Source organism: Poecilia mexicana, unplaced genomic scaffold (genome assembly GCF_051168715.1).
Source record: "Poecilia mexicana isolate PSO_F unplaced genomic scaffold, ASM5116871v1 scaffold_13, whole genome shotgun sequence".
Classification (NCBI taxonomy): domain Eukaryota; kingdom Metazoa; phylum Chordata; class Actinopteri; order Cyprinodontiformes; family Poeciliidae; genus Poecilia; species Poecilia mexicana.
Window position 1 is genome coordinate 11,904,527 of NW_028263382.1, and position 27,103 is coordinate 11,931,629.

Genomic DNA, 27,103 nt, shown 5'->3' on the forward strand with positions numbered 1-27,103 from the left:
ACAAATTCCTGCAATTGTTGTTCTATATGAATAGTTTGCATTATAGTGTCTGTCCATGGTAATTGATAAAATTAAAACACATTTGTTGACATTACTGTAATGTCAAAGGACTTTTTTGGGGGAAGTACCAAACAGCACAAAGAAATCAAGTTGGTGAAGAAACGTTTTTATTAATGGTGAATAGGTTTTCCTCGTGTGAAAATATTTAGGTGCCTCATGACTTGCCACCTGAAAAGTATTACTGTATTAAACAAAGCAACAACAACAAAAAAACTTTGTTCTGAAAAAAAACAAAAACCTGAAGAAAAACATTTTTAAACTGCTGATCATGTTCAAACAGCAGATGGCAGCATAACCAAACACTATTCCAGAAAAATCCACCCTTTGTATTTCAGATTTACAATTTACATTTATTTAAAGAAACACTACATAAGTTCACTCAGGTCCATATTTTTTTTTAATGCAGTTACAATCTCCAAATATGTTGCATTTAAATTAAATCATATGAAAATGACACTGCACAGCTGGAATATTAAAACACTGCATGAATATTGAAACACTGCATGGAATTTATGGACTGCTGTATAAGTGAAAAACAGATTGTTTTTTTTGAAATGAGTTTTATTTGAACACATAGTAAACCCAGTGCCGCCTTAATATCTTAGCATGCAAAATTATAGCTTTAGGTAGATTGGTTTTATGTTAAGACCTGTGCTTAGAAACAAACCAAAAGTTATTAATTTGCATATTTTTGTTCATACAGATTGACAGATAATGAGCAGAGTAATGCTTTAATAGCTTTAATCAATATACTAAAATAGAGCACTTTATCTGCATTAATAACTAATGTCAAGTAACAGAAAACCTTCCTTAAATCTATTCAGAAACAAAATATTGCTTATGAGAGTACAGATTGACGGTAAGTGCAGTTTATGAATTAACATGATAAAAACATTTGTGCAAAAGAATAAAAAATACAAAGGTTTTAAATAACAGAACTGATGTCTAATGCACCATTAATAACATGGTAATTAAAATGACATTTCCAAAATGTCAGTTTTGCTATAAACGGAAATCAAAAGATACCATCTAACAAATTTGGCATTTCATTTTTTGAGTCATCTTTTGAACAAAAAATGTAAACTAATAGTCCTACTTAAAAACAACAAAAACAAAAAAACAAACAAGGCAATGTCACATTTAAATGTTGCTGGCATATTAAAAACATTTATCACAAAGGACACAAAGATTACATTAAAACTCACTTTTCCATATTAACGAACAACAAATATATGAACATTTAGTCTTTTCACAAACATACAAATTAACCTCTGTTTAGGTGCACACAGCAGCTTTACCCATGTTACTAACAAATGTTTAAGGTGATGACTACAATAACTCATGGCTTGCACAATGGCACCTCTCATTTCATTGGCTTGTCCCACAGCATTTAAATATTAAGCCTTTACCGCTAACAAAAATCTTATGCCACCAGCATTTAGATCTTTCTCTTTACACTTTTCCCAAATATCTGTCAAATGTGTGAACAGCTGATATGTTGCTTTACTTTTTTCCAGTTTAAAAGGGAAACATTTAGAATTTAACATCTGTGCATACATCACCTCAGTTTCTCCATAATCACAACAGTCCCACTTGTCTCAGTTCGAGACGACTTTAGCTGGTGTTAAGGTACAATAATAAAACAATGTGTCCAGATTGTACAGCAGCAGATAAATCAGAATGTGGTTGCCTCTGAGGTCAGATGAACATAAAAATATTTGATGTTCTCCTGCTGATTGATCCCTTCTTTGCTATTTGGATCCTCTTCTGCTCATCACAGTCACAGGTTAGCAGGTTTTGTTTTTTCTTAACCTTTATGTTGGAAGTTTTCATCTGGTCAGTACCTGTTTTGATGCTCATAGTGCCATCTGTTGAAATCTATGTTGAATGCCACAATGCTGCCAGATGCCATGCCAGTGATCAAAGTCCTAAAGGGTAGCAGAAGGGAATAAATATACTTTAAAACATGTAATGTAGAGCATATGGAGAAACATGCAGAGTAAAACTACTGGGTTACAGCTAGTTGTTCAATGTCTTTCTGCAACCTCTGTGTCCATGTCTGGCTGGAATGTACTGAAGCTGCTGATTTATCAGGGTAGCCTCTTACTGCTTCACCCCAAGGCTCTGAACGTTGAGGCATTGTGAATAGTCGCTGCAGAATGGTTCTTTGTAACTCATGTTATAAACCCCACTTTACTTTTGCATTTACTTGCAGTGAACTCGTGAAGGCAAAGTTGTGGAACTAAGTAAAGCAGCAGCTCCTTAAAAGAAATAAAAGGTGAAACATCCTATTTTAGATCCGAAAACTATGAATCAAATCTACCGTTCCATTGTTTTTCAAACCAGATAAATTGTTCTAAAACTCACTTTTCAGACACAAAAATTGACATCTGCTACCATATAGTATTAAAATTATGTGCAGAATATCTTAAAGATGCTTGGTGTATTATTGGCAACAGAAAAAGAGGTTATGAGCACTTTACTCCTCTACACATGACACATCAACACACCAAGTGAATTGGGTAAAGAGGGCAGATATTTCTTTACTGAACTATTTGATGAATTAGAGACTGGGATTCCAAACAGTCACATGTTAATACTCAGAATTTAGGCATTTGAACCAAATGCTAGAGAATGTTCAAACTTTTATCAAGGAACCTGTTGTTGCAAATGGAACCACAGGGGAAACAAGGGCAACGTTGTGTCCTCAGTAAAAGAGCAGAATTTTTAAACTAATTTCCAACTATTTACAAGTTTTGACACTATTGCCCCCTTTTGGACATGAGGAAAAATGACATTTCTGAGAAATTTGGCCCACAGTTGCATGGACCTGAGTCCAGCATAAAGCTTCTGCTTTATATGAATTATTCTTTGCACTCCCAGTTAGACAGGATTTGCTCTCAACTTTTCCCTGTTCTATTGTTTTCTTAAATTAAAAAGATTTCTTCATTAGTTTGATCATTTTGATGCGAGAGAAGTCAGTAATTTGCACAAAAAACTAGGAAAGTTTTTCAGTTTATAAAAGATGGAGCATCTTAATGAAACCTAGAACAAATCTAGGCTTCCTATTGGATACGGTTGACATTTTTTTCTATTTCTCTAGCTTTGAATACCAACGGCTATCATCGTCTCTGTAGGGAGAAGTATCAAAACAGTTCTCATGGGTCATATGACATGTTTGATAGTAGGATTTAAATCTGTTTTAAAAGAAACTAAAACAAAAGTCATCCTCTGAGGTAAAATACCATCATGAAACTGCCCAAACCTAACCTTTGATCATGTGATAGATCCATGGCTCGGATGCCTGCATCACAGCCGGGGTAGATGTAGAGTTGTCTAAAGTCACAAGCTTGCCACACTTCCACCACACCGTTGTCTCCACCTGTCACAAGGTTGTGTCCATCACTGCTCAGGAGAATTGCCTTAAGGAGGGATACAGAGAAATTAAACACACCACCTTAGGCTTATCAAAAATTGTGGTTTTACTGCAGAATGTAAAATATGCAGCTAAATAGTTTTGTTCTTTATAAATTTAATCCCTAAAGTTGAATGAAGAATGTACACAATGAGAATAACAGAGGTCATGTGTTTAGTTTTCTTTTTTCCCTTAGTCATTGTGAAAATGTATGAAGGAAGAAAACATGATTGCATAATCCTATTTGCCCCAGATATGAATTGCTTTGTATGTATGTAAGGACATTTTCATTGAGTATGCTAATGTCAACTTTCTTTACCCTGGTGGAATCATTGACCTCCATCTGTGCCAGCAGTTTTCCATTTATGCTGAAGTTGCAGAAGCGGCCTCTCTCGTAATAGATGATGCAGTGACCCTCACTGGACACCGAGATGAGCCGTGGGCACTGATAGTTGTCTGGCCCCTCTAGGGCCCGTAGAAGGTCCCCGGTTATGGTGTGGACCAGACAAGGACCCTCTGTCAAACCCAAACACAGTGTGAGGTACCTGTACATGTTTTAACAAAAAGAGCTGGACATATTTCTCATTGTTTTCAACCGGTCAGGCTGTGAATGCAAATATTAGTATATTTATGTTTATTGCACATTTCAGCAATAGCCAGTGTTATACAAGTTAAAAACAAATACAATTATGAAACAAAGCAACAAACAATGCCACCATCAAAATTATTATATTTAATAATTATCAAATATATTAATCAGTTATTAATCAAAGGCAACTCTGAACAGGGTAAGTCTTAATTTAAGGGAACTCAGTGTTTTGGCTGTTTTACAGTTTTCTGGAAGTTTGTTCCAGATTTGTGGTGCATAGAAGCTGAATACTGCTCCATGTTTGGTTCTGGTTCTGGGAATGCAGAGCAAACTAGACCCAGAAGACCCGAGTCTTCTGGAAGGTTGATACAACAATGTGTTTTATTTTTATTTTGGTTTCAGGTTGTATTAATATTAATTGCCCCCTGAGGGACAGATAAAAATAAACTAGCCTTTAAGGCTAAAACTGGCATATAATGTGATGTAAATTGTCCCTTTTTAAGTAAACAACAACTCTTGATTGTTCCTCTGTATGTCCAAAGATAATAACTTAAGTTTTTTTTCTGTTCAGCTGTAGATGGGCATGACACATCCACACATTGATTTGTCCCAAGCATTTTTTCAGTGCTTGGATGGGCTCATAGTTATTTGGTGACATTGTAAAGTAAAGCTGTGGATCATCTGGATAATTATGGTAACTAATCTTATTACAATTTATAACCTGAGCAAACAGGACTATATAGATATTAAACAGGAAGGATCCCTGGATTGACCCTTGGGGTACTATGTATTTAATTACTGTCCACTCTGACGAGAAGTTACCTAAGAAATCCTTGTTCTTTATGCAAGTCAAGTACTGGTCCAGATAGTCTCATCCAAATCTCCAGTTGCTTATGTCATGGTCAGCCATGTCAAATATTGTGCTGAGGGCCAACAAAACCAACACTGTGGTTTTTCCACAGTCTGTATTTAGGTGGATGTCATAGAACACTTTGACGAGGGCAGTCTCAATACTGTGGTAAGCTGGAAAACCGGACTGAACGACGTCAAAGCAGTTGGCTGAGAGAAGGAAGCTGTTTAACTGTTGAGACACTGTCAAAAGTTGGCCTGTAATTCTGCAATAGCAACTTGTCCAGACTGTTTTTTATCAGTGATTTGCCAACTGCTGTTTTTAATGCCCAGTGGAAAACACCTGATAACAGGGATGATTTTATTGTTGTAATAAATGTACTGTTTGTACAGTTTGCTTGTGAATTAGTTTTGCTTTAGAGCCACATTTAACACATTTCTGGTCCTCCACTTTTCCATGATGACAGCTACACGGATAGACAAAGAAGAACACTGACCTTTTGCTCCACTGATGACGATGCCCAGCTCTGCGCAGACTGACACACACACAACTTCCTGGTCATGACCAGTCAGAACTGCTCGTGGTGCTGGGTAGTCGCCTAAAGGACGAGACATGTGGACCATCAATTAACTAATTAACAGGCTCAGTTTAACAAATGTTCTGTTCGGTTTAATACAGTTGTGTGAAACTAGTTTTATAGATTTAATCTATTTAACATTTCTTAGCCAATAAGAATAAATAAAAGCACAGGGATTGTGACATACATCTGCTGGAAGGAAAGTCCTATGAATTGTTATGCAAATGCAGAGATGGCTTGATTCACTCCCATGCGCCTCCTGATTGATGATTGCAGGGGCAGAGGTTACTGAGGGGTGATTCATGGCACCTGGAGCCACTGACCCGGTGATCTTGCTACATAGGAAAGTAATCTGTCTAAAAATAACCTGATCACAAATTAATTTTTTAAAAAGTTGTACTTAGCAGCATGCAATGAAATATGAAACTAAATTAAATAACATATGATGTTAGACATTTCGGTGGGGGGAGGGCGGTTCAACTTTGCTGCTTCTATACACAGCCAAAAAGAAACGATGTTGGCAATGACCGAGCATGTAAAGAGAGTTGATGCCCGGCTGCCCTGTAAGCACTGTTGCAGCAAAAAGGTTCTGGGTTCAAACCCTGACTCTAGTTCTGAAGCTTGCAAGCTCACCCAATTTAGTCATGGGTTCTCACTCCAGATAACTTTCTCCATCACAGTCCAAAAAAAAAGGCAGTTAGTTTAAGCAAATACTCGAAATTGCATTATGTATAAGTGTATCCACGCATGGTTGTGTATCTATGTTGCCATGTGATGGAGAGGCATCCTGTCTAGTCTAAATCCCAATGCTGGCCTCGTGACTGAGACAGGAACTAACCCTGTACAAAGCATTTTCTCTCTAAAATAAATATTGCATTAGTTAGGTTTTTAAAAAGACCCCACAACAGATGAGAAAATAATAAAATTCTTCACCATTTTTGGCAAGACTTGTGTAGCAATGCAAACAAACTGTACCAATAAGCAAAAATGATGCTGGAGGTCTGATAGTCTAAGTGCATCTGCAGCCACAGGATCTGAACACTTTGCACTCACTGTGCTGACAATGACCTCTTGAATGTACCAGAGTATTCCAGGGTGAAATGTGAGGTTATCTGTCAGACAGATAAACATTGGGAGAACTTCATTCATAAACATGACAATGATCCTAAACACAGCATCAATCCAACTGAATGGCTGAAAAAGAAAGGGAAGTACACTGTTGTACATTATGTATTGATTTATATATGATGCTTGTTTTGAGGTGGGGTATTTTTTTTTTGTTTGTTTTTTACTTTTGCTACTTTGTCTTTTAGTTTTTATGTAATTTTATAATCACATGCTGTAACATTAATTGCCCATTTGGGACTTGAATAAATCTGGATCTGAATTTAAGTAATCTCTGTGAAGGATTATGCAGATGTGTTTTAACCAACAATCAGTGCAAACCACTAGCTTGATACGTCTATGCAGTCCAGTCAACAAGATGGACTATGATCGATGCATCATAGTCCCTTAGAGACCAGGACCTGCTCTGCCCTGTCAGTCTCCACACCTGTCGCTGAGGGGGAACTGAATAGGATGAGTGTCAAAAAAAAAAAAAAACGTCCTTGGGGAGTAAAAGCAAGCTCACCTGCTCATCAAAAGATTCAATCACTGGGCTTTGAATACACTCATTCTTTTGGTGGCCCTTGGGATGGGTAGATTCAGCCACCACAATTAACATGGTAAAAATACCTTTTACCATCAGTGTGGATGGATGAGACTGAGACATTGAACCATGGTGGAGTTGGACCTGCGCTTGGTTTAATTAAATCACATTAGATCACATGCAACCTTGTGAAGGTGGATTTCCAGTCCGGAACACACATTCAGAATGACGGCGAACACGAGTTTATTCAAAATAAATGAATAAATAAATTATAAGGCATTAAGTAAAATATAACAGAGGTAAAATCAGGATATTCATAAAAAGAAAAATCTACACTATACTTTTTCATGGGTGATTCTAAATCATCTCCTAGTCGCTATTCTTTCTTTAGCTTTTCTATTTGTCCACTAAAGATGCATTGCAAGCACTTGTGATGTGGATATCAGGGGAATAGTCTCTTCCTGCTGCAGTAACACAAGTATTGTTGCCCCTTGCTAATTGGAGGCATCCAAGCTGAAATTCTTAATTAACTGTCAAAGCCTCAGTGAAGTTAATTAGAGGATGCTTGCAACTAATCTCGAGCTCCTACAATCTTTCACAATTGAAAACACAAGTTTTCAAAATGTACAAGTTGTAACAGGCAGTACCCAGATCACATTTTGAAAAACAAATTTGTTTTTTAAAATATTTTTCAACTCAACTCACATGCAGTGATGATGAATTAAAACTGGATATCATTGCTTTGCCAATCCCCAATGGGGACCAAATCAGGAGCAGTAATTACACCCTGATGCCAAGGTCTGAGAGCATCGATGAAGTAGAAAACAAAAACACATTTGACATGACATTTAAAAGTGCCTTACAAAAGGATTCATCAAACCTATAGACATTTCAACGAAATGATTTGACTGGCCAACAAGAAAGTAGCAGATGCAGATGTGTTGAGGAAAAATGAGAGATGCTTTTTAACATTTTCACAAAATCTGAAGTGTGCGGTTTTACTGGACTCTCCTGCGTCAATAATTTGTAACTTCTCTTACACAGAGGTGGACTCTGTTTACTGATGAGGGGACTTCTGAAGGCAATGAGATTTTAATTGGGAATATCAAAGGGGGTTAATGTATGCCACACTTTTCAGATTTTTATTTGTAAAAGTAAATAAACCATAACCGTCCACTTCACGTCTATGTAATGCTTCCTGCTGGTCTGCCACACAAAATCCCAAATTCACTCAAAACCATTATGGTGGTCTAACAAAACTTAAAAAAAAGTTAATGTAGTGAGAATACTTTTGGAATACATTGTAACTGAACAAAAATCACAACTTCTCGTGAGCACCGAGATAAGCTCAAAATGTGTGACTCATCAGCTTTTGGTTTTGGGGTTTTCTTTAAATTACACAATATTTTTTTCATCCCATTCATAGTTTTTGTTCAGCTCATGATTCCAGAAATATGTTAATGTAATGCAGTGACTTTTTACTACAATACAAATAGCTTTCACTGGTAAAACAGCTCTTCGTCTCTTCTGATCATTTCAGTATTCTATAAAGAACTGGGACATTGGCATTCATTTAAAATGAGAGTGTATCGCACCTAGTCGTGTGTTGGACTTCAAAGTAACCAGTATTTGAAATTTATCATACAAACAGAAATGTGAATGTTTTCGGTAACACTTTATTTGAAGGGGTTTGAATAAGACTGACATGACACTGTCATAAACACCTGTCATGAACATGATTACTGATATAAATTTGTTATAAAAGTATTATTGATTGCACTTTAAAAATTGGGTAACTTTATGTTATTAAAGGTAAAGTTTAAACAGTAATGATTTCCTGGTTAATGTCAAGTTGTCATAACAAAGACATTTTGAATAATGTCAACTTTGTATTAAAAGTGTCATTATTTACCGAATGACGCTTTATGACAACAGTAATAACTATTCATGACGACTTATTGATGTTCATGACAGGTGTTATGTCATGTTTATGACAGTGTCATGACAGTTTTATTCAACCCCCTTCAAATAAAGTGTTACCATGTTTTCCTAGAGTACTATTAATAAAAATATATTAATCTTGCCCTTGGCGTCCTCTTGTTGAAAATAGTTCTACTCGGTATCAATAATCAAACAGCTGCCCTGAAGATAATTTATTCTGCTTAACTTTTAGATTTTTTTTTGGATGAACAGCGTTTTTGTTCCTGTGTTGATCAAAAGCCCTCTGCTTCAGTTGAAAAACAGCCTGATGTACCTTGATAGAGTTCATGGAAAATAACTTCAAAAGAAAGAACAAAGTTCATGTTTGAATTAAATAATATATAACTAATTTTGCAATTTTATCCAGCACTTGAGACTAATGCACACCAGGGTTTGGTAATATGAAAATATCAGAAAGGAGGGAAGTGTTGATAATCCACCAAATAAGAGAAATGACAATTTTCATGTTTGTTTTTGCTCATTAATTTTATTTTCTTTGCAAGCTACCATTTTAAACTTGAGATATAAGTATTGTTTGATTGTCAGTGAAATGCATTGTCTTGGTGGGAAGCAGAAGGTAACAAAGATAAAGTGAGAATATTTCAGGCAACATAAACTTCAAAGTCATAAATAAAGCTGTGGAAGAGACGAAAAGGTTCTGTCTGTGCATTAATATCTACTCTGAAATCTGATTGGCTGGCTCCAGAGATACAACTTCCTTCAAACCTTCACAATAAGAAAACAGAATTAATTTTGTGTGCCTTGTCTGTTTTGGCTGCAAATTGTAATTTGTCTAAGATAAATGAACAAAAGACAGTTACTTGTGTTTTTTTTTCTTACTTTGTTTATCCCCCATTGTAAAAACCTTAGAAAAAGTGAAAACTCACCATGATTGGGGTTGTCACCAATAATATGGTGCCGCCCACTCCAGTACCAAAGCAGCAGGGTAGCATCCTGAGACCCAGAAACAATGTAGCAATCGCCTCCGATGTACGACTCTGATCTGGCCAGACATGTCACCACATCCCAGTGGCCAAAAATGATCTGGGTCAGCTTGCCTAAACAGATAAAAGAGCAAAGATGATTTCTATTGTTTGTTTTTATTATTATTATTTGGTTTATATCTTCTAAGGGAAAAATGAATCAACTATAAACACCAAAATCATGCTGCTCACGATTAAAAAAACCGCATAATTTTTATGCAAATTATACTGGGATTGGGAGACATTCAGAGATGAAAACATCAAGGAGACAGAGCACTTTATTCTCAAACCATGTCATGAGGTCCCAGCTGAATTAAAAAAATAAAATAAAATTAATGAGCTACAGGGACAATACGTTGTTCTCATCGCAGTTAATAATTCGTTGCGTAGGTGCATATCTATCAACTTTGGTGTCCAAGTGTGTCAGGAGACAGTTGCACCAATACTGTATCATTACTGTCATAGCATTCAGTCCTCCACACATCAGCGCGCAGCCCTGTAGGAAGCAGAGTTTACACTATAACCTACCTGTCTCAGAGGAGTACACACGGAAGCTCTTGTCCCAGAAGCCACACACCAGGATGTAGCGGTTGTCAGCTGTCACCACAAAACAGTGTGTGGTGATTTGGATGCTTTGGTCCACTAGGTCTGTGATCTGACGCTTGTTGCTGCCAGTATTGTTGGCTTAGAGGAAGACACAAAAAGAAAAACAGTACCATACCCGAGGTGTAGCTCCTTTTTTTTTTTTTTTCTAAAATAGACGTAAAGGACAAATATTTATGTCCTTTTCTAGTTTGAAGTTGTGTATTCTCCTTTGAGCTCACTCACCAACCAGAGAATCCATCTCTATAGGGAGATGATGGGCCTGTTCCAGAGAATAGCCTGGTGCTCCTCGGAGACCTGGATTCATGTAAGCATACGTTGCATACAGTTTTACAATTTCACGTTCATACACAGTCACACAGCCATTCACTCATATTTTTCCATGATATAACAATTTATTTATGTCTTACTAGACTTTTCAGTTCCACTGTCAAATGTCATTTCATTCATGTGAATAGGCGTCTTAAAACCACTTTGATTCGGGGACATGTCTGAAATTACGGAAACCTTATTATCATTCTTATTTCAAAAAGTGAGACCACATTTCCTTCCTCTCCAACAGGATGGTCAGGCCGCTGCAGCTGTGTTCATTAAGGGCAACCGCACACTGTGTACTCTTTGGTCTTGAGTGGTACGTACTTTCTGCAGTGACAGATGGAAACGTGTGAGGAGAATGTGGTGCAGTTGCAGCCTAATTTCCTAGTAACCATTGCTTTGACCCTTTGACCCTGAGGTGAGGCTTGTTCGTAGGGAGGGGCTCCGTGGGTAATGTTGTTCACACATGTCTGAGAAGAAACATGTGGAAACACTCATCGTCAGCTTACCTGGAAGGTGCTAGTCGCTCTCATAGACAGCTTGCAACAACTCTATTACGAGCAGTGGGAAGGTTTCTTGTGTGACTGTGATGAAGTGATTTTACAGGACCTCTGCTGTGTAGGTATCACATGTGGTGTGCCACATCCCTCCCTCCCCACCCACCAGCATATGTCTGTGTTTGAACTTCTAGCACCTCCTGCGCGACATCGACTTCGCTCACCAACGGTGTTGTGCCATCGATTGACGGCAAATAAGCGGCTGCAGGTGACGGTGACCACGGCTGGTATGGTGAGATGGGGCAGGGTGTTGGCAGCCACATGCGTAACCGGCGAATTGGACGGAAACTTTAACACCATGATGACGTCCTGCTGCATCTGGTCCTTGAACATGAGAGGACTCTGCGGAAGGAAACACTATTGAGTAGAAGAGAGAAAAGACAAAAATATGGGGGGAGGGAAAAAAATGGAGGCGTCATGATGGTTGGGGACGATGAAGGTTGAGAGCAAGAAAGGAGGGCACAGAAAAGATGACGAGAAGAGGTATGGAATTATGTAAGAAAAGAATGCAAGAAGAATTAGTGTGGAAGAAAAAAAAAGACAAGGTTCAGACACAAAGGAGAACTTCATGCAACATCCCCATTTGGCAATTAGACAAAGGATTACAACAAGAGGAGGCAAAGAAAGCTGGAGACACAGGAGATGGTTGATACAGAAACATGCATCAGAAATGTCCAGCCTGTTTCACATAAAACAAAAAAAATAAGAAAGTATTTGGATTAAGGTTTTGTAGCTGATTTTGTTTTGAATTGTTAAATAGTTAAACTTTTCTCATTTCTTCTGCAAACGTAGAATACATTTACAACCTGTCAAAATAATATTTTGAGGGTGAACTACTTTTATTAAACATGGAAAGCAGATGAATTGAGCAGACTTAAATTAATAAAATAGTTTTATAATCATCTCTGCAGGCATTGTATGTTATTTAAAAGTAAAAGTAGCTACAAATGTCATTTCTTGTCATGTGACTATCACATAAGATATTGAGCCACAACCTTCAATGTTTTAATTCAACTTTTTATTGTTATGTAATTGAAAAGAAGACAGAAGATGATACATGATTTTCAAAATTAAAAGACACTTTAAAATCAAAAATTTGTGGTCTGTCTATATGTTCAGCTTAGATGAGTAGCATCTGAACATAAATTTTAAGATATGACAAAGTTTTAAAAAAGTTTTAGGTAAGGATGCACCAACGTGAAAATTTGATATCCGACATTAATATTGTTGTTATTCCCGATAACCAATATTTGATAATATTACATACATATCTTTGCCTGTCAACATCACGAAAAATGACGATGACACCGCTAACATTTTTTTCTCTGCTCAACATACGCAAATCCTAAAATATACACAAATGGCAGCAAGAAGGAAATAAACGTTGATATCGATCCAGTTTTACTTACTGTGCAATTGGTTTTGTTGGATTGTATTTAGGGGTATCATAGTAAAAGGGGATGAGAAAACTTTTTGAGTCTTATTTGTAAATTACTTATAAAATCATCATGTATTTTCCTCCCTCTTCATGACAATGCTCTTACTAAGTGTTGGTGCATTAAAAAAAATACCAATAAAATGCTGTTCACTACTATATGTGATTGTTACGTGACAAAATGAGAAAAAGTTAAAGGGTCTTTTGTTTGTTTGTTTGCTTCTGCAAGGCACCATACATAAATGTAATTGGAAAAACGGGGCTTTTAGACCAGTAGGGAGCAGTGTTCTCATTAAACTTCACTACTTTCAAAAATGACCAGTTAAGATACACCACAGAATACTGGTCCTAATAACTGCTAGTTGAACAGAGGCTCTGTGACAACACAAGATAAAAATTAAATATTTAACTGCTGTTAAAGAAAAAAGAATGCCAAGTTGGAAATCATCTTTCACAAACTTATTACCGCTTGTAAACACAGAGCAAAATATCGAAGGTCTACCTAGCATCCCTGAAGCCCACACACACACACACACACACACGTACACGCACACACACACACACACACACACACACACACACACACACACATCCAGAGGTGCAATGAAGGTTCCCAGCATGCTCACTGTTCTCACCAGGTGCATGGCGGAGCTGCGTGGAGGATGTGGCTCGATAAGCAACTGAGATGGCGTCTGTCCAAAGCTCTGGATCTGCGCCTCTGTGGCCTGCGGGAGAGAGCGAGAGAGTGAGAGAGTGGCTGTCACAATCAATATGCATCAAAGTGATGGGTCAATGCGTTACTTGACAATGCAAGCAAATCCTAACTCAGCCGTGCCTCTGAGGAAGGGGGGAGGTAAAGGGAAAGGGGTGCACTCCCAATCCGCCTGGGTGCTCCCCCTTCCCCCTCTGCCTGCAGAGTCATCCAAGTGTTAGTGTGGAAGAGACAAGCCTTTTCCTATTAACATGCTTCAGTTAACCATTCCCCATTTCCAGGAGCAGGGGCCCCAACTGCACAAACATTAACCTGGAGTGACATCCAGATAGAACTGCAGCAGGCCAGCGTGCTTTTAGATGTTATTGTACTTGAAACAAAGCACAAAAGCATGTGTGTATAGTCATACTCACACACACACACACACACACATACCACACAGACAAAAACACAAGATAGCCTTTGTGAGTTAGGTAAAGGTACTACCTCAATGAAGGATGATTTATGGAGGAGAAACTATGAGAACAACAAGGAGAAAATACAACTGAAGTCAGATAACGAACAGTGAAAAAAAGAACACCACCACAAAAATCTGAGCTCTTCTATTTTTAGAAAACAAACGTTGGGAAAAAAAAAAAAGACAAAAGAGCTTCTCTGCTTGCAACAAGAAAAAAACTACACTAAACAGAAGCAGTAAGAGCTGCTGAGCTTGACTGAAAGCGTGGCACTCTAAGGTGGAGGTGATTGATGTGACTGAAGCCTTTTCCACCATCAGAAGAGCTTGTAGATGTCCATCAATGCCATTGTGCACAATGAAACATACAGCCTTTCGTCTGAACCTCCTGACTGCCTGTGTGACTGGCCCTCATTTCCCTGCCCCTGTACACACCACTCACTATCAAAAAGGACCCATTGGGTAGCAAATGCCACAGTCAGAGATGTGGCGCAGGGCTTTTGGAGGTGATGCCGAATTGGGACAGGCCACCTGCGAAGCACACAGTCGCCCCCAACACCGCTCGGTCACTTCAGATCTTTCACGGCTCCAAAAAAGGCAATGTCCACACTGGCGAGCGCTGTGATGCAGCAGTGAAAGTTTCATGTGAGCTGGTTTGCACATTTGGGAACCATTAGACGTTAGCGTGTTTTTTACAACAAAGTCTGCCAAGTAACTGAGGCAACTGACATTATGGGTATTTAAGGTTAGGTTCAGGGTCAAGGTGTCTGTTCAAATAAAGAAACTCGATCCATACACCATAAAGTCTGAGATAGCTGTCATGTGGAAAACATCAAATTACTCATAATGATGAAACTGGGCTGCTGAACGATGATAGTCTTGAAGCATATTATTTTTCAAAGGAATCTCTGGCTAGTTTTCTTTACATTTGAGTTCTTTTGTGAGGATTTACCTGGGTGAAGGTTAAATCATCGATATGTTATTTCACAAGCTGATCAAAACGCATCAATATTTCTCAGCCACTTGGACACTGATCCCCAGAGATGGATGACAAAAACATGTCTGTATTCCAGTCTGAGGTAGCACAACGAAACAGGCAAGTCATTAGTTCATGTCATTAAAGGCTTTGCTCTTTGGCTGAGAAGTGGCTCACTGCAACCATTTAGATTATTTTCCCTCCAAGCAAAAGCTGCCTTGCTTGGGTGAGCAGCACATTGCATTCCTCATAACATTATGTTCTCCTGTCTAAAGGTGTTTTCATGTCCGACAGTCCGGTAGCTTCAGTTCGATTGGAGACCAGAACTGCAACATCTGTTAGACTTTCAGATGGTGAAGTTCACTTCCACACTGCGCTGCGTCAAACAAACCAAACCCTTTAAAAAAAACCTTTGATAATCATAGTCTACAGCTAATTCCAAACTCGAAAGCCAGGGTTTTGTTTCTAACATGATGCGAATTGTACATAAGACCAATAAAATAAATGTTTTGTTTTTTGGGGGTTTTTTTAATTGAGAAATGTTATGTAATGGGTTAAGGTTAACTATAAAAGGAGCTTGACTAACTGGCTGTGTTCACAAATTCTGATTGCTTGTTTAGTGAAGCAGAAAAAAGGTGCAGAAGCAACCAAGAAAATCCCACTGCTATTTTTAAACAAGATGTAACATCTACCCACAATAACAGCAGAACCACTGTGTGGTTTATGGACCGTGGTATTGCTGTCCGTATTGGTCAACAAACTCGCATGACCTAAACCTCACTGAGGGACTCAGTAATGTGTTAAGCTACATTTTTGACTTGAATTACTGAGATAAATCATCTTTTTTCAATGACCTTTTATTTTATCGAGACTGACCTGCAGATGTCGGATGGATCTACTAGTATCGCTCTCCAGAGCACACATGCAGCAACACAAAAGCAAACATTCCCTTGTGATGACTAAAGCAGAAAGGTGAGATCCTTTTGAATCACTGAAGACCAGAAATGGCAGCTACAAATTTGTAGCAAGCTTTTTGACCTTTTGACAGAGGTCAAAGGCAACACAGCAAATGATTTCCAATAATTTGGCTTTTAGGGAACAAAAACGTTTTATACAAGAAAAAAATAACTTACCAGAGAAACCACATAAAGGAATGCACAGCAGCAGTGTTAGTTTCCCATGTAATGACACGCTTTACATGTCGACAGAAATCTGCTTCAGACGATCTTGTCACAAATGTAATCCTGAAGTAAAACAAAGAGTCGCCCTGAAGCTTTTTTTCTCAAGTGATTACTTGGGAATGGACATCTATATGACTTTAAGTGAGAGCAAATATGTCTCAGACAATTTGTCCACGGGTAAGTGCCTGTGTCTAATCCTGCTTTCATCACATATAATGGGAATTAAAATCTTTATGATACGCGATAGAGACAGTAATGGAAACCATTTGAACGTTTGTATTTCATCAACATCAGAATATCAAGGTGAAATCAATTTAAAGAATGTCAACAAGCTCAAAGGCTGTCAGAGGCTTGCAGCAGCACACTTTGGCGTCTTTGTTGATGCAGAGGTGGCAGGAGGGGCAGTGGCAGGAGGAGCAATAGAGTTCCACTGATGAATAATTTGTCTGTTTACTTGTGAGTGACACAGTGGGGTCTGAATCAAGGGGTTGCTGTCATGTTTTTCCATAAGAAAAGGGTGTCAGGAGAGGCATCACAGCGAAGGATTGCTGTTCCGGCAGCATGCCCAGAAGGGCTGTCACTGTTCCTCAACCACAGACCAGAGGCCTGGCAGCATGTCAGGAAGTGTCATCATTTTCATCTGACACGCACAAGGAAATTATCTCTCGTGACCTCTAATTTCTTGACGTTTCAAATGCCTTAATTGTTGTGACTAATGCCAGGTCGGCAGTTTCACCTGTCAGGCCCTGGATGAATCAATACCAGGAGTCAATCATCACATATCAACAAATCTTAGTGAGACAAACGCTCGGCACACTTCCACCTCCACCTCAATGACTCATCCAAGCAGGTAACACAATAACCTGAGAGGGGTGGGGGAGTAGTAGAAGTAATTAGTAAACCCTGACTGAAATGCATAATTTGAGCAATATTAATATCCTATAGTTCCTTAAAATTATTCTACTTTAGTTGTACTATATCCTCTGTCTCTGCGGGATTCAAATTAAAGTGAAATCAGATGTCTTTAGAATGCAAAACAAAATCAACTTGTAAATGTCAAACACAACATATTGAAAATTATTTTTAAAAACATAAATTCTGTCACAAATGAGTTTCAGAAATGGGTTAGAATGTCTCATTCAACATTAGATTCTGTTAATAATGGCCGTACTTTAATGCACACATACTGTTAAGACAGCAGGAATGTTTACAAAACTGTATTTTGGATTGTATACAGCAAATGTATAAGCTCTCTAAGGTAATAAATATTGTGTGTTTCAATAAACCGACATTTAAACACTAAATTAGATTCACAAATGAACTGGGTCCGTACAAAAACTTACTGCAAACTCAAACTAACATATAATATAGAATATAGAAATAGAGCAATATTTCTGGAAAAAAATTTTTTATTAGTGTATATAAATCTTTGTTGTTCCCATCAAAACGTATTTTTGATACGCATGTTTTTGTGTAATTTTATTTTGTTGTCAATATTACACCTCAAGGCCACCTAATTAACTAATTAATTTTTTTTTTCTTTTCTTTTAAATAATTGTTTTTCTATATAATATCTGACATAGGTTTTTAATTTCAAGGACAAAGAAAAGTAAAAATAAAAATGATAACATAAAATATGAAATATAATGAATTACAAAACCTGCTGGACAGTTTGTCTTAATTAGTGCTCATCATATTAAAAACAAAAACCAAAAAAACAAACAAACAAAAAAAAAAACATAATTTAGACGATCCAGTTTCTGGCACAATTAAATTCAGATCTCACACTTTCAGCTATGTGAGCATAATTAGGGACTCTAAATATCTGACTTCCTAATGTGAGACTAACTAAGAGTACTGTCACCCCTCAAAGTAACAACTGTGACAGCAGAAGACAGCTAAAAACCTTCCAGTCTGAAGGAAAATAAACAAGGCATCGTCAAAACTATTTCCTGAAATAACACAAACCAAACCTTTCACGATATGGTTTGGTAATTAGATGAGCCAAATCTTCTGCAGGTGATTTGCATAGTGGTCACTTGATAAATAAAGGCGCCCCTGAAAGTGACAGTATATAAATGAGTTGTTTTGCAGACAGCAGATGGTGAATATCACAGGGAGAGGAGAGCTCACACTGGAAAGTGCCACAATGCATGCCAGCTGCTGCAGTCTTTGGTCCCCTTTCCCTTTGCAATTATGCAAACGGAACAATCCACCTAATAGTCACTGAGTTAATTTGTTAAAATAAGAGGATTATGTCATGTATCTATTCATTGAGTGACTGCTTGTGACTGATCAGAGAGCTCAGACAGATATTTTGACCTGATTAGGAAAAGCGACGTTCGGCACATTCCAAAATAGACCGTTGAAATATGACGTTAACAAGGTCAAAAATGTACTTGAAATGATATTCAAAGAAAACGACTTCACCGAACAGCAGAGTTAAAATCTCATGTCAACAAAAATGACTCCAATCTTGTAGTAAACATGCAGAATCAGCAACCCTGACAGATTATCCTACGGGTTAGACTTGCATCACATATTAATTGACTGACAGACGCAACGGTATGAACGCTCCAGGAACTGCAAGGCATGTCTGGACAAATACACACAGGAAGTTGCATGCATGGTGAGTAAGAGAGTAGGTGGCTTCATCACCGTGAGAATACGTATGTGTGTGTGTGTGTGTGTCTCCGCGAGCGTTACCTCTCTGAGCAAAGGGTCAGCAATACTGTCCAAGCTGACGGAGCCCTCATAAGTCAGGTGGTGAAATACGTTGAGGGCACGCACTGCTTCTGGCCCTCGCTGCTTGTAGCCGAAAATAAGGTCAATCCACTGATGCAGCTGACATGACACAAACTCGCTTTCCAGGGCCTGTCAGAGGAGCACAGGGCAATTAGAGGTGAGAGGCACCCCAGGAACACAAAGCACTGGAGGCAAAAGTCACAAGGCAAACTCAACTTAAAACACAGAGTGGAGATAATTCCTGAAATAATGGTCTGAGAACTTCTTTTTTTTTTTTTGCCAAAAGTAATGTTTTTGGGCAAATTTATCTTGTTGCAACATCACCGCCCCAAAAAATGTTTATTTTTTCTTGTTTTCTTTGCCAAAATCATTTTTTGTGACTTAGTAAGGTGACAATTTGATATTGCACAATGATGACCAAGCAGAACATTAAATCCTAGTCACAGACATTTCAAACAATGCTATGAAGCAAAAAGGTTGGGTGAAAACGTAATGCAGCCTGTCTGATGGGGCAGACATTCGTTATGTTACATTCACACCACTTAAGCCTTCTCCTATTTCTTTTAAATTTCAATGTAGTTTATGGATATCATATGCTATAGCCCAACACAAAAATAGCACAAAATTGTGATGTAAAAATTAGTATTTTTTTTAATGTAAAATTCTGAAGAACGTGGATGCTATTAGAGATAGCACCCTTCACTTCATCCTGAATGTACCAAACCTACAGTCTAAACACGGCGTTGGCAGCGTCATGCTTTTGGTTTGCTTATTTTCAGCAGGGCAGGGAGTTTAGAAGAGCTTTACTTGTAAGAATGTCAACAGCCCTAAACATATAATCATAGTTCAAACAGAATGGTTAAAAGTGCTAAAAGGATAACTTCAATGTCCACGCCTAAGTCAACTGAGAATTTGTGGCAAGATTTGAAAACGTTTGCTCTCAGTTGCTCTCTATCCAGTCTAAGTGAATTTGTGCTAATTGGAGAAGAAAACTGGCCTTCAAGCTGCTGGTCTGTGTGTGCTAACTTGGAGCAAACACATCCAAAAAGGCACACACCTGGAAATGCAGCAGAAGGTGCTTGCATCAAGTATCCATCCCCTCAGGAATGCAAGTTTCATTGTAAAACAAAAAAAAAAAAAAAATGGAAAACTACATGAACTTTTCCTTTCATTCACATTCATGTTCAGTTTGTTATGTTGGTCTGTTAAATAAAATACGTTGAGTGTTTTGAGGGTTTTATATTTAAAAAAAAAAATCCAATAAGTTAAAGGAGAATGAAGAATTTTGCAAGGAGCTGCAACCAGCAAAATGCATCATATTCACAAATCCGCTTTTCACTCATACAGTGCATACTCTGTATAAGGAAATGAGCCAGTGGGATGAAATACGTCATCTTAGGTGCCTCACTGACTTAGTGAGATTTAGCAACCATGGCCAAAACAAACTGGCACCAAGAGGACGAAGGAAAACAAAAAAAGGAATCATTTGGGAAAGCACCGTTTGAGCTAACTTTACACAGCATCCTCAATCTTAACAGAAAAGGAGCAGAATAGCAAATTATGAAAATGAAAACTGTGACAAGCCTCTTAAAGCATCTTAAAGGAAATACCAAAAACAAGTGGAGAAATCTTAGTGGGAGCCGCTTTTGCTCCTGTTGTTGCTGCTTTCGGTCCTTCAGTTTTGCAACTCTACAGTAAGGGGGATAATCACTGTGAACTCAAAAAAGGCTTTGTGGAAGAGTAAGACTAAGGATCAATAATTAACTTCGTGGAGAGAAACTTTCATATCTTTTTTCATGCGTTATTTTTTCTTATTATTCCGGCTCATTGTTGTGATCTAAATAGACTGTGGAGCTGCTGCTCAGACAAAGCAGCAAGGGTAGAAGTGTGTTTTTTCATTCATCTGTACAAAACAAAAAATACACAAAGAAACAGAATTTGAAGAAATTCAACTTCTTCGGAATGATTTCCCAAAAGACATGAATATATTATTGTCTCTGAGAAATAGACAGTAACAAAACAATTTAAAGCACATTTCCTAGAGGGAAATGTTATGGATTTAACTTGCAGTTCAGAGTCCAACTGTACCATTAGGCCACAGAAAAATAACTGCCGTTTTATTATAGGTTAAATGGAGACGTTTGACTTAATTTAACGATCTAACAAAGGACAAACTTCCCTTATCTCTACACTTACCACAGTCTCTTTGTGGAGACAAAGAAATGCCCTTATTAATACCAAGATCAAACACACTTTAAAACTAACTGCAGATTTAAAAAAAGAAAAAAAAAGGGAAGAATAATTGCTTTAGTGGAAAAACAAGCTAGATTTCTTGTGGGAGGACTGGAGAGAGACGCTGGGTATAATTTTAAGAAAGCTCATTACAAATCTACAGCACCTATAGAAAACATGCAATGGGGGTCGGAGCATTGTTCCACAGCGTGCTACAACATAATTCCCATGCAGGCAGAGGTGAAGCTTTGCAAGAGAAATTTACACTCCTCCCCTCACGTCAGGAATAACAGCCATTACCAACAAAGCCTGCTCAAGCTCACAGAGGCAGAGTTTGCCACAGGGCATATCACGACAATTGAAAGTGGCACATGCAAAGATGGGAAGTGGGAGGAGGAGGAGGAAGGGAGGGAGAAAAAAGAAACAGAGAAAGGAGGGAAGAAAAAAAAGAGATGGAGATAAAGGGATGCAAGTCCAGAAGATTCACCGACAGAAGAGGAAATAAAAGAGGAAGTAAACGTTGGGGAAAAAAGAACAAAAGAAAGCAAAAATAGAAGAACTGCACTACGATTCTTTTGAACAGTTTAAAAATCCAAGGTAACGTCAGGCATGTTTATCCCATCAACATGACAACATTTCCACTGCAGCCGTTCCTTTCTCTTCCATTCAACCGCCTTTTCTGTTTAGGTGATGCGGACATGCCATTAACTATTTTTCATTTTCCCTGTTCCTCCGTACCCTCCCCCCCCCCTCTCCGCTGGTGTACGCGCCTGATGGAGCACAACCAGGCAGCGCGGGTTGAGCTTGGGGAAAGGTCACCTGCATAAGACCAGCCAAACTCTGCCACTCTTGCTGAAAAGGTCAAGAGTGTTCCCATGGCGTCCTTCTACTTCAGGTCCAAAAACACTGCGGCCCCTAACCTCAGGGTATATTGTTTCTGCCCAGCTGTGTTGCAGAAGTTGCCCTGCGTTTATAGAGGAAGTCGGTCGTTATGCCTAAATTAGAAAGCAGATGCATATTAAAATCTTTTACTGGGAATATAAGGTACATTTTTGCTGCCTTGCTCCACCTTTGGCACAAAGTAGTCACAGTTGTTTGGCTTGTTAAACATGAGCGCGCTACATGCTATGAAAAGACTTTAAATATTAAACAGTGGGAATCAGATTTCTATTTGTAATATTAGTTGCCTTTTTCACAAAGCCGTAAAAGGACAATAGGACATTTTGTTCACCTTTGCTGACCCAATAGTAGGATTGTTCATATTTGTATACAGAGTCATTTGCGACCAAAATCCCTTAGTTCTGCAGTGTATATCAAGCTATTTATCAAGTGGCCTTTGTGTGTAGCTTTTGTGTGAATGCAGAAAGCAGACTTGCTGAGTTTCTGCACCAAGTCATTTGAGACTAAAGGAAAAACTGAGTTTATCTGATGGTAACAAATGACCCTGATTTGCTGTTTTGGTGCTGTATACCTGAAACCTGTTGGAAGTTGGGAGTCCCATGCTGTGGGCTGTGTTTAAACACACACTCTCAGACATAAAGACCTTTGACCCCTCCCAAGTCATGGGGCCCAGCTTCATAAAGGGTAGCATTATAAGATAAAATTGCTCTTAGCCCTCTCCTCTAGTGACATTGTAGGAACTCAGGGTGGAGAGATAGTACTGAGTAAGGAGTTTAATAATCCACAATTTAGACAAGACATTATAAGTAAAGGTTAGAGGGTAACAATTGAGTATTAATTATTATAGAATATATTGTAAAATTGTTAAATTGAACACTAACAGATAAGTATGGATCAGGAAAAAGACGCTATATTAAATTTTTCGAGCAATGCAATGTAAATAGTGTAACAACTCATAAACACCAATTCTAAAGCAAACCAATAAAGTTACATACTAATGAATTAAATATAAGTTCAAAGTTACAAAAACCAAAATAAAATCATTTTAAATCACTTAAATTATTCAATATTCACCAAGAAAGGTAAATAGTTTCCTACGCAGGGAGTAAATGTACTTCACTGAAAGGAATGAGATAGTATAAAAATTATTTTGCTAAGTGCAATATTAACATATTAACAAGTTCATTTTTTTCTATATGGTGAAGACCTCATTTTGTTCCTGTGTGTAAACGCCTATGGAGTTTAAACAGGCAATCCTCATAATGCTTACCATCCTGTTTATCCGAACAAAGTCTTCAGGCTTCTTGGCCCAGGCTGGCAAGTCCACATCACAGATCATGTTTCCATCTTCCCTCATTCCTAAATGGTAGCCGTTGCTGTTAACAAACATCTCTGGGAGATAGTAGAACTCGGGAATCAATTCCTAAAGAAGAGAAATGTTCATATGATATTACCACGGGTGATTCTGAAGGCCTGAAAACAAATATGTCTGTGGATATAAAGGTGGAAAAAGGAAGAAAAAAAACAACATAAACAATTTCACTGAGATGAAGTGAAAATTCAAGGGGAAAGGTAACACAAACAAACTGAACAGCAGGCCATGGGAGGGTCTTCGAGTGGCGCTAGTCCAGTTATTCCAGGCAGAGGTGTTAGGTGTGTTAAATGAAACTGGAACTGAGTTGGGTTTTTCTCTCTAGTCTCTAGGTTCTTGTGATGGGGTCAGGACCCTGCTGTGGAGGGGAAGTGAGCTTGGTAAAAGAGCTCTTAATGTAAAGCCGAGTGTGATTTACACTCAAGGGGAGAGCAAATATTGACCTGAGCTTTGAGACAACACACTTCCCAACAGGATTTTCTGTTGTACTTAAACAAGGGCAAATCCCATATATTTGACAGTTTCTTGGAAAATTCATACCCCATTTGGGGGTTTTTTGGCACATTTTTCTCAATATGACCACAAACATTTGTAGGTTTCATTTGTATTTTATGTGATAAACCAACACAAGTCGATGAATAAATATGAAGTGGAAGAAAATTGATAAATGGTTATTATACATGGAAGAACCGCTCTTCGCTGCTATTACATCCGCATGTCTTTTTTGTTATGTCTCTTACATCTTTGTGAATTCAGAGGCTGAAACTTTTGTTCATTCTTCTCTGCAAAACAGTTCTACTTTAGTCAGATTGGATGGAACCATCTGTGAACATCGGTTTTCACCTCTTGATACAGATCCCCCATTAAAATTACATAAATATATTTTGATCTAAACCATAACATTGCAACTCTGGATATTTTAGGGACATTTTCCTTTTGTAATGTAAAACTCCACCACATTTAGAATTGTGTGGCAACCTCTCAGGTTTTCTTCCAGCATTGCCGTATTTGGCTCCATCTAAATTTTTATCAGTCCTAGCCAGCTGAAGAAAGGCCGTCATAATACATGATGCTACCCACACTGTGTTTTGCCATGGGGATGGTCAGTTAGCTGTAATAGTTAGCTAGAATTTCTGTCACATGTTTTTTTTTTTTGTATGCACAAAAAGGACAAGCTTGGTCTCACAAAACCAGAGAATCTTCTTCCATATGTTAGCAAAGTCCCATACATAGCTTGAGTCAATACGCAACAACAAGTCTTATGACTTTCTTCTTTCCTCTATATCACTAGTGACAAATTTAAGGAATGCACAACATCAAATTGTCCTGTTGACAGGTTCTCCCATCTGAGCCATGAATTTCTGCAGCTCCTTCAGATTTACCAAGGGTCGCTTGTTTCTGAGATTAATGCTCCTCCAGCTGGTCTGTCAGATGGATAGTTATATCTTGTTAGTTGTGAAGCTCTCCAACATTTTTCCAAATTTCAATGAATTGAATTTTGCCCCTTATGCCAAAGGTTTTGGTTATTGGTACTCACAGGATAATTATACTGACATTATACTACAGATATGTCTACTCAGTTCACCAATTAGCTGACTTTTGAAGATAATGGTAACACTGAATTTGATCTATGGATGCCAGAGTAAAGGGAACTAAATATAGATGAATGCCAATTTTTTCCCAAGTACTCATTTATGAAATAAAATTGAAAAACATACATTATTTTCCTGCCACTCCACAATTATGCATTACAAGTTTAAGTAGTATGAATACTGTCTTTAATTAAAAATTTCATGACTAAACATATATTAACAATTTTAATACTGCAGCATGGTTAAAACCGAATGCAGTTTAAATAGACCGACTGTTCAGGAAAGGTTAATTAAAATATAAGAAATAAAGGAGACAGCACTTATGCATCCTCCATTTTGATCCTTTACCTTCTTGATCTAAGAAGGGATAAAGGAGTAGAGCCTTTGCACAGTCAGACATAAGCACTCTAGGAATGTAGGTCTTTCACCCTGTTCTCATTAGTCGCATAGAAAAGTTTAAGAATAATTGTCTTTCTCTCAGGCTGAGATTATCAAGTCAGTACCTTAGCTCCTCTAATTTTCTTTATTTTATAAAAGCAGCATTTGTCAGATTCAGTGGTAATAAAGACTTTAATCCTGCCTATGGGATACTTACTGCTTAGAGCTTTTAGGTGCCCATAAATCATTTGGTTTTCAGAGAGTGAGTTGCCATGACATGGTACAGGCCAATAAGACTACTGGTCTGCTGTTGGTCAAATTTCACCCTCTGCACATGACAGGAAAAGAAGTAAAAAAAAACAAAAAAAAAACATAATCTGTGTTTCCTTCTTTTCGTCCACATACACATAAGCACACTTTCCCTCCGCTTTTTTTTTTTTTTTTTTGGTTGTAAACTTGCTGCTGTAACTCACTGCCAAGCTGTTAAAACTGCCAGCTCTGCTTTCAAGCCACCCTCCCATGGTAGCCATTAATTCTGCAACAGCATTGTAATGGGCTAACAAGTCAATCACTCAAGCCTACATTGCTTTACACTGTGTCACCTTAATGACATGTTTGTCAAAATCTGTCACCAGGAGAGTGCTGCTGGATACCTTCAGACAACACACTGGCAGTTTGTGTGTGTGTTTCCGTGTGTGTGGATTTGTCCCCGCTACTTTAAAGAAAAGTCTATATCTCTCTTTGTCAACACGCATAACTTGACTGCGTGTTCATGGAGACATAAATGAAAGGTATGGAAGAGAATTTACATAAATTGCAGTGTTTTCAGGAAGGAGAGGTTCTTTTTTTGAGGGGTGTTTCCATTTGACTTGCTCCTTTAAGGGGTCATCCCCATCAGGAGCTCAGCCTCCCTTGGCCTTGTCATCATTACTACAGGAGGAGGCTGGGGTTAATGAAAGAGAGACCCCGCTAAAAACAAGCTCCCTTTAAATCAGAGGCCCAATGGACTGCTCAGTGGTCTGAGCCAGACTGACCTTAACCCTGTAAGCCAACTACTTTTGTTTCTTTCCCACTTTGGTGGATTTGTATCCAATTTTACGGGTAATTTTGTATCGGGCTGTATCATTGGTGATGCTCTTTTTATATATATCCATAAGCATAAAATACTGTAACTAGCATTGAACTTTTCCCACATTAAATCTACAAAATGCATTTTATTTTAAAAGTAGCACATAATTGTAAAGTTATCTCCGTAACAGATTTTCTTATCTGAAATGTGTGTTTTTGCAGCTGCTTTAGAATTTAAATGGGCCTCCTTGATGATCTTTAAATAACGCTCTTCTTGCCAAGCTTGTGGTAGTTCAGGTACATCTATATGTATTGGTGGTTTTGCAGTTGTGTCACACACACTATGCCTGCTTTAAACTTCCTCAAAGGGGTGAATACAAACGCATGACACACTTTTCAGATTGTTATCTTAAAGAAATTAAAACAATTGTTTTCTTTTTTATACTATGTGTTGGCATAGCTTGTAAAATATATTGAGGGT

General features: G+C 38.0%; 1 protein-coding gene across 1 annotated transcript in view; it reads right to left on the bottom strand.

The window, feature by feature from the left end:
* Positions 1-775: 775 nt before the first annotated feature.
* LOC106910509 (neurobeachin-like) overlaps positions 776-27,103 on the bottom strand; it is a 49,993-nt gene continuing 23,665 nt past the window's right edge. Inside the window, exons 7-17 of the mRNA XM_088011678.1 lie at positions 23,483-23,635; positions 19,042-19,209; positions 13,648-13,737; positions 11,742-11,934; positions 10,931-11,002; positions 10,631-10,786; positions 10,007-10,177; positions 5,411-5,512; positions 3,795-3,991; positions 3,331-3,482; positions 776-1,988 (exon numbers count right to left, since the gene is read on the bottom strand). Coding sequence (XP_087867804.1) covers positions 1,898-1,988; positions 3,331-3,482; positions 3,795-3,991; positions 5,411-5,512; positions 10,007-10,177; positions 10,631-10,786; positions 10,931-11,002; positions 11,742-11,934; positions 13,648-13,737; positions 19,042-19,209; positions 23,483-23,635 — 1,545 coding nt within the window. The 3' untranslated portion in view covers positions 776-1,897. The remainder of the gene's footprint in view (positions 1,989-3,330; positions 3,483-3,794; positions 3,992-5,410; positions 5,513-10,006; positions 10,178-10,630; positions 10,787-10,930; positions 11,003-11,741; positions 11,935-13,647; positions 13,738-19,041; positions 19,210-23,482; positions 23,636-27,103) is intronic.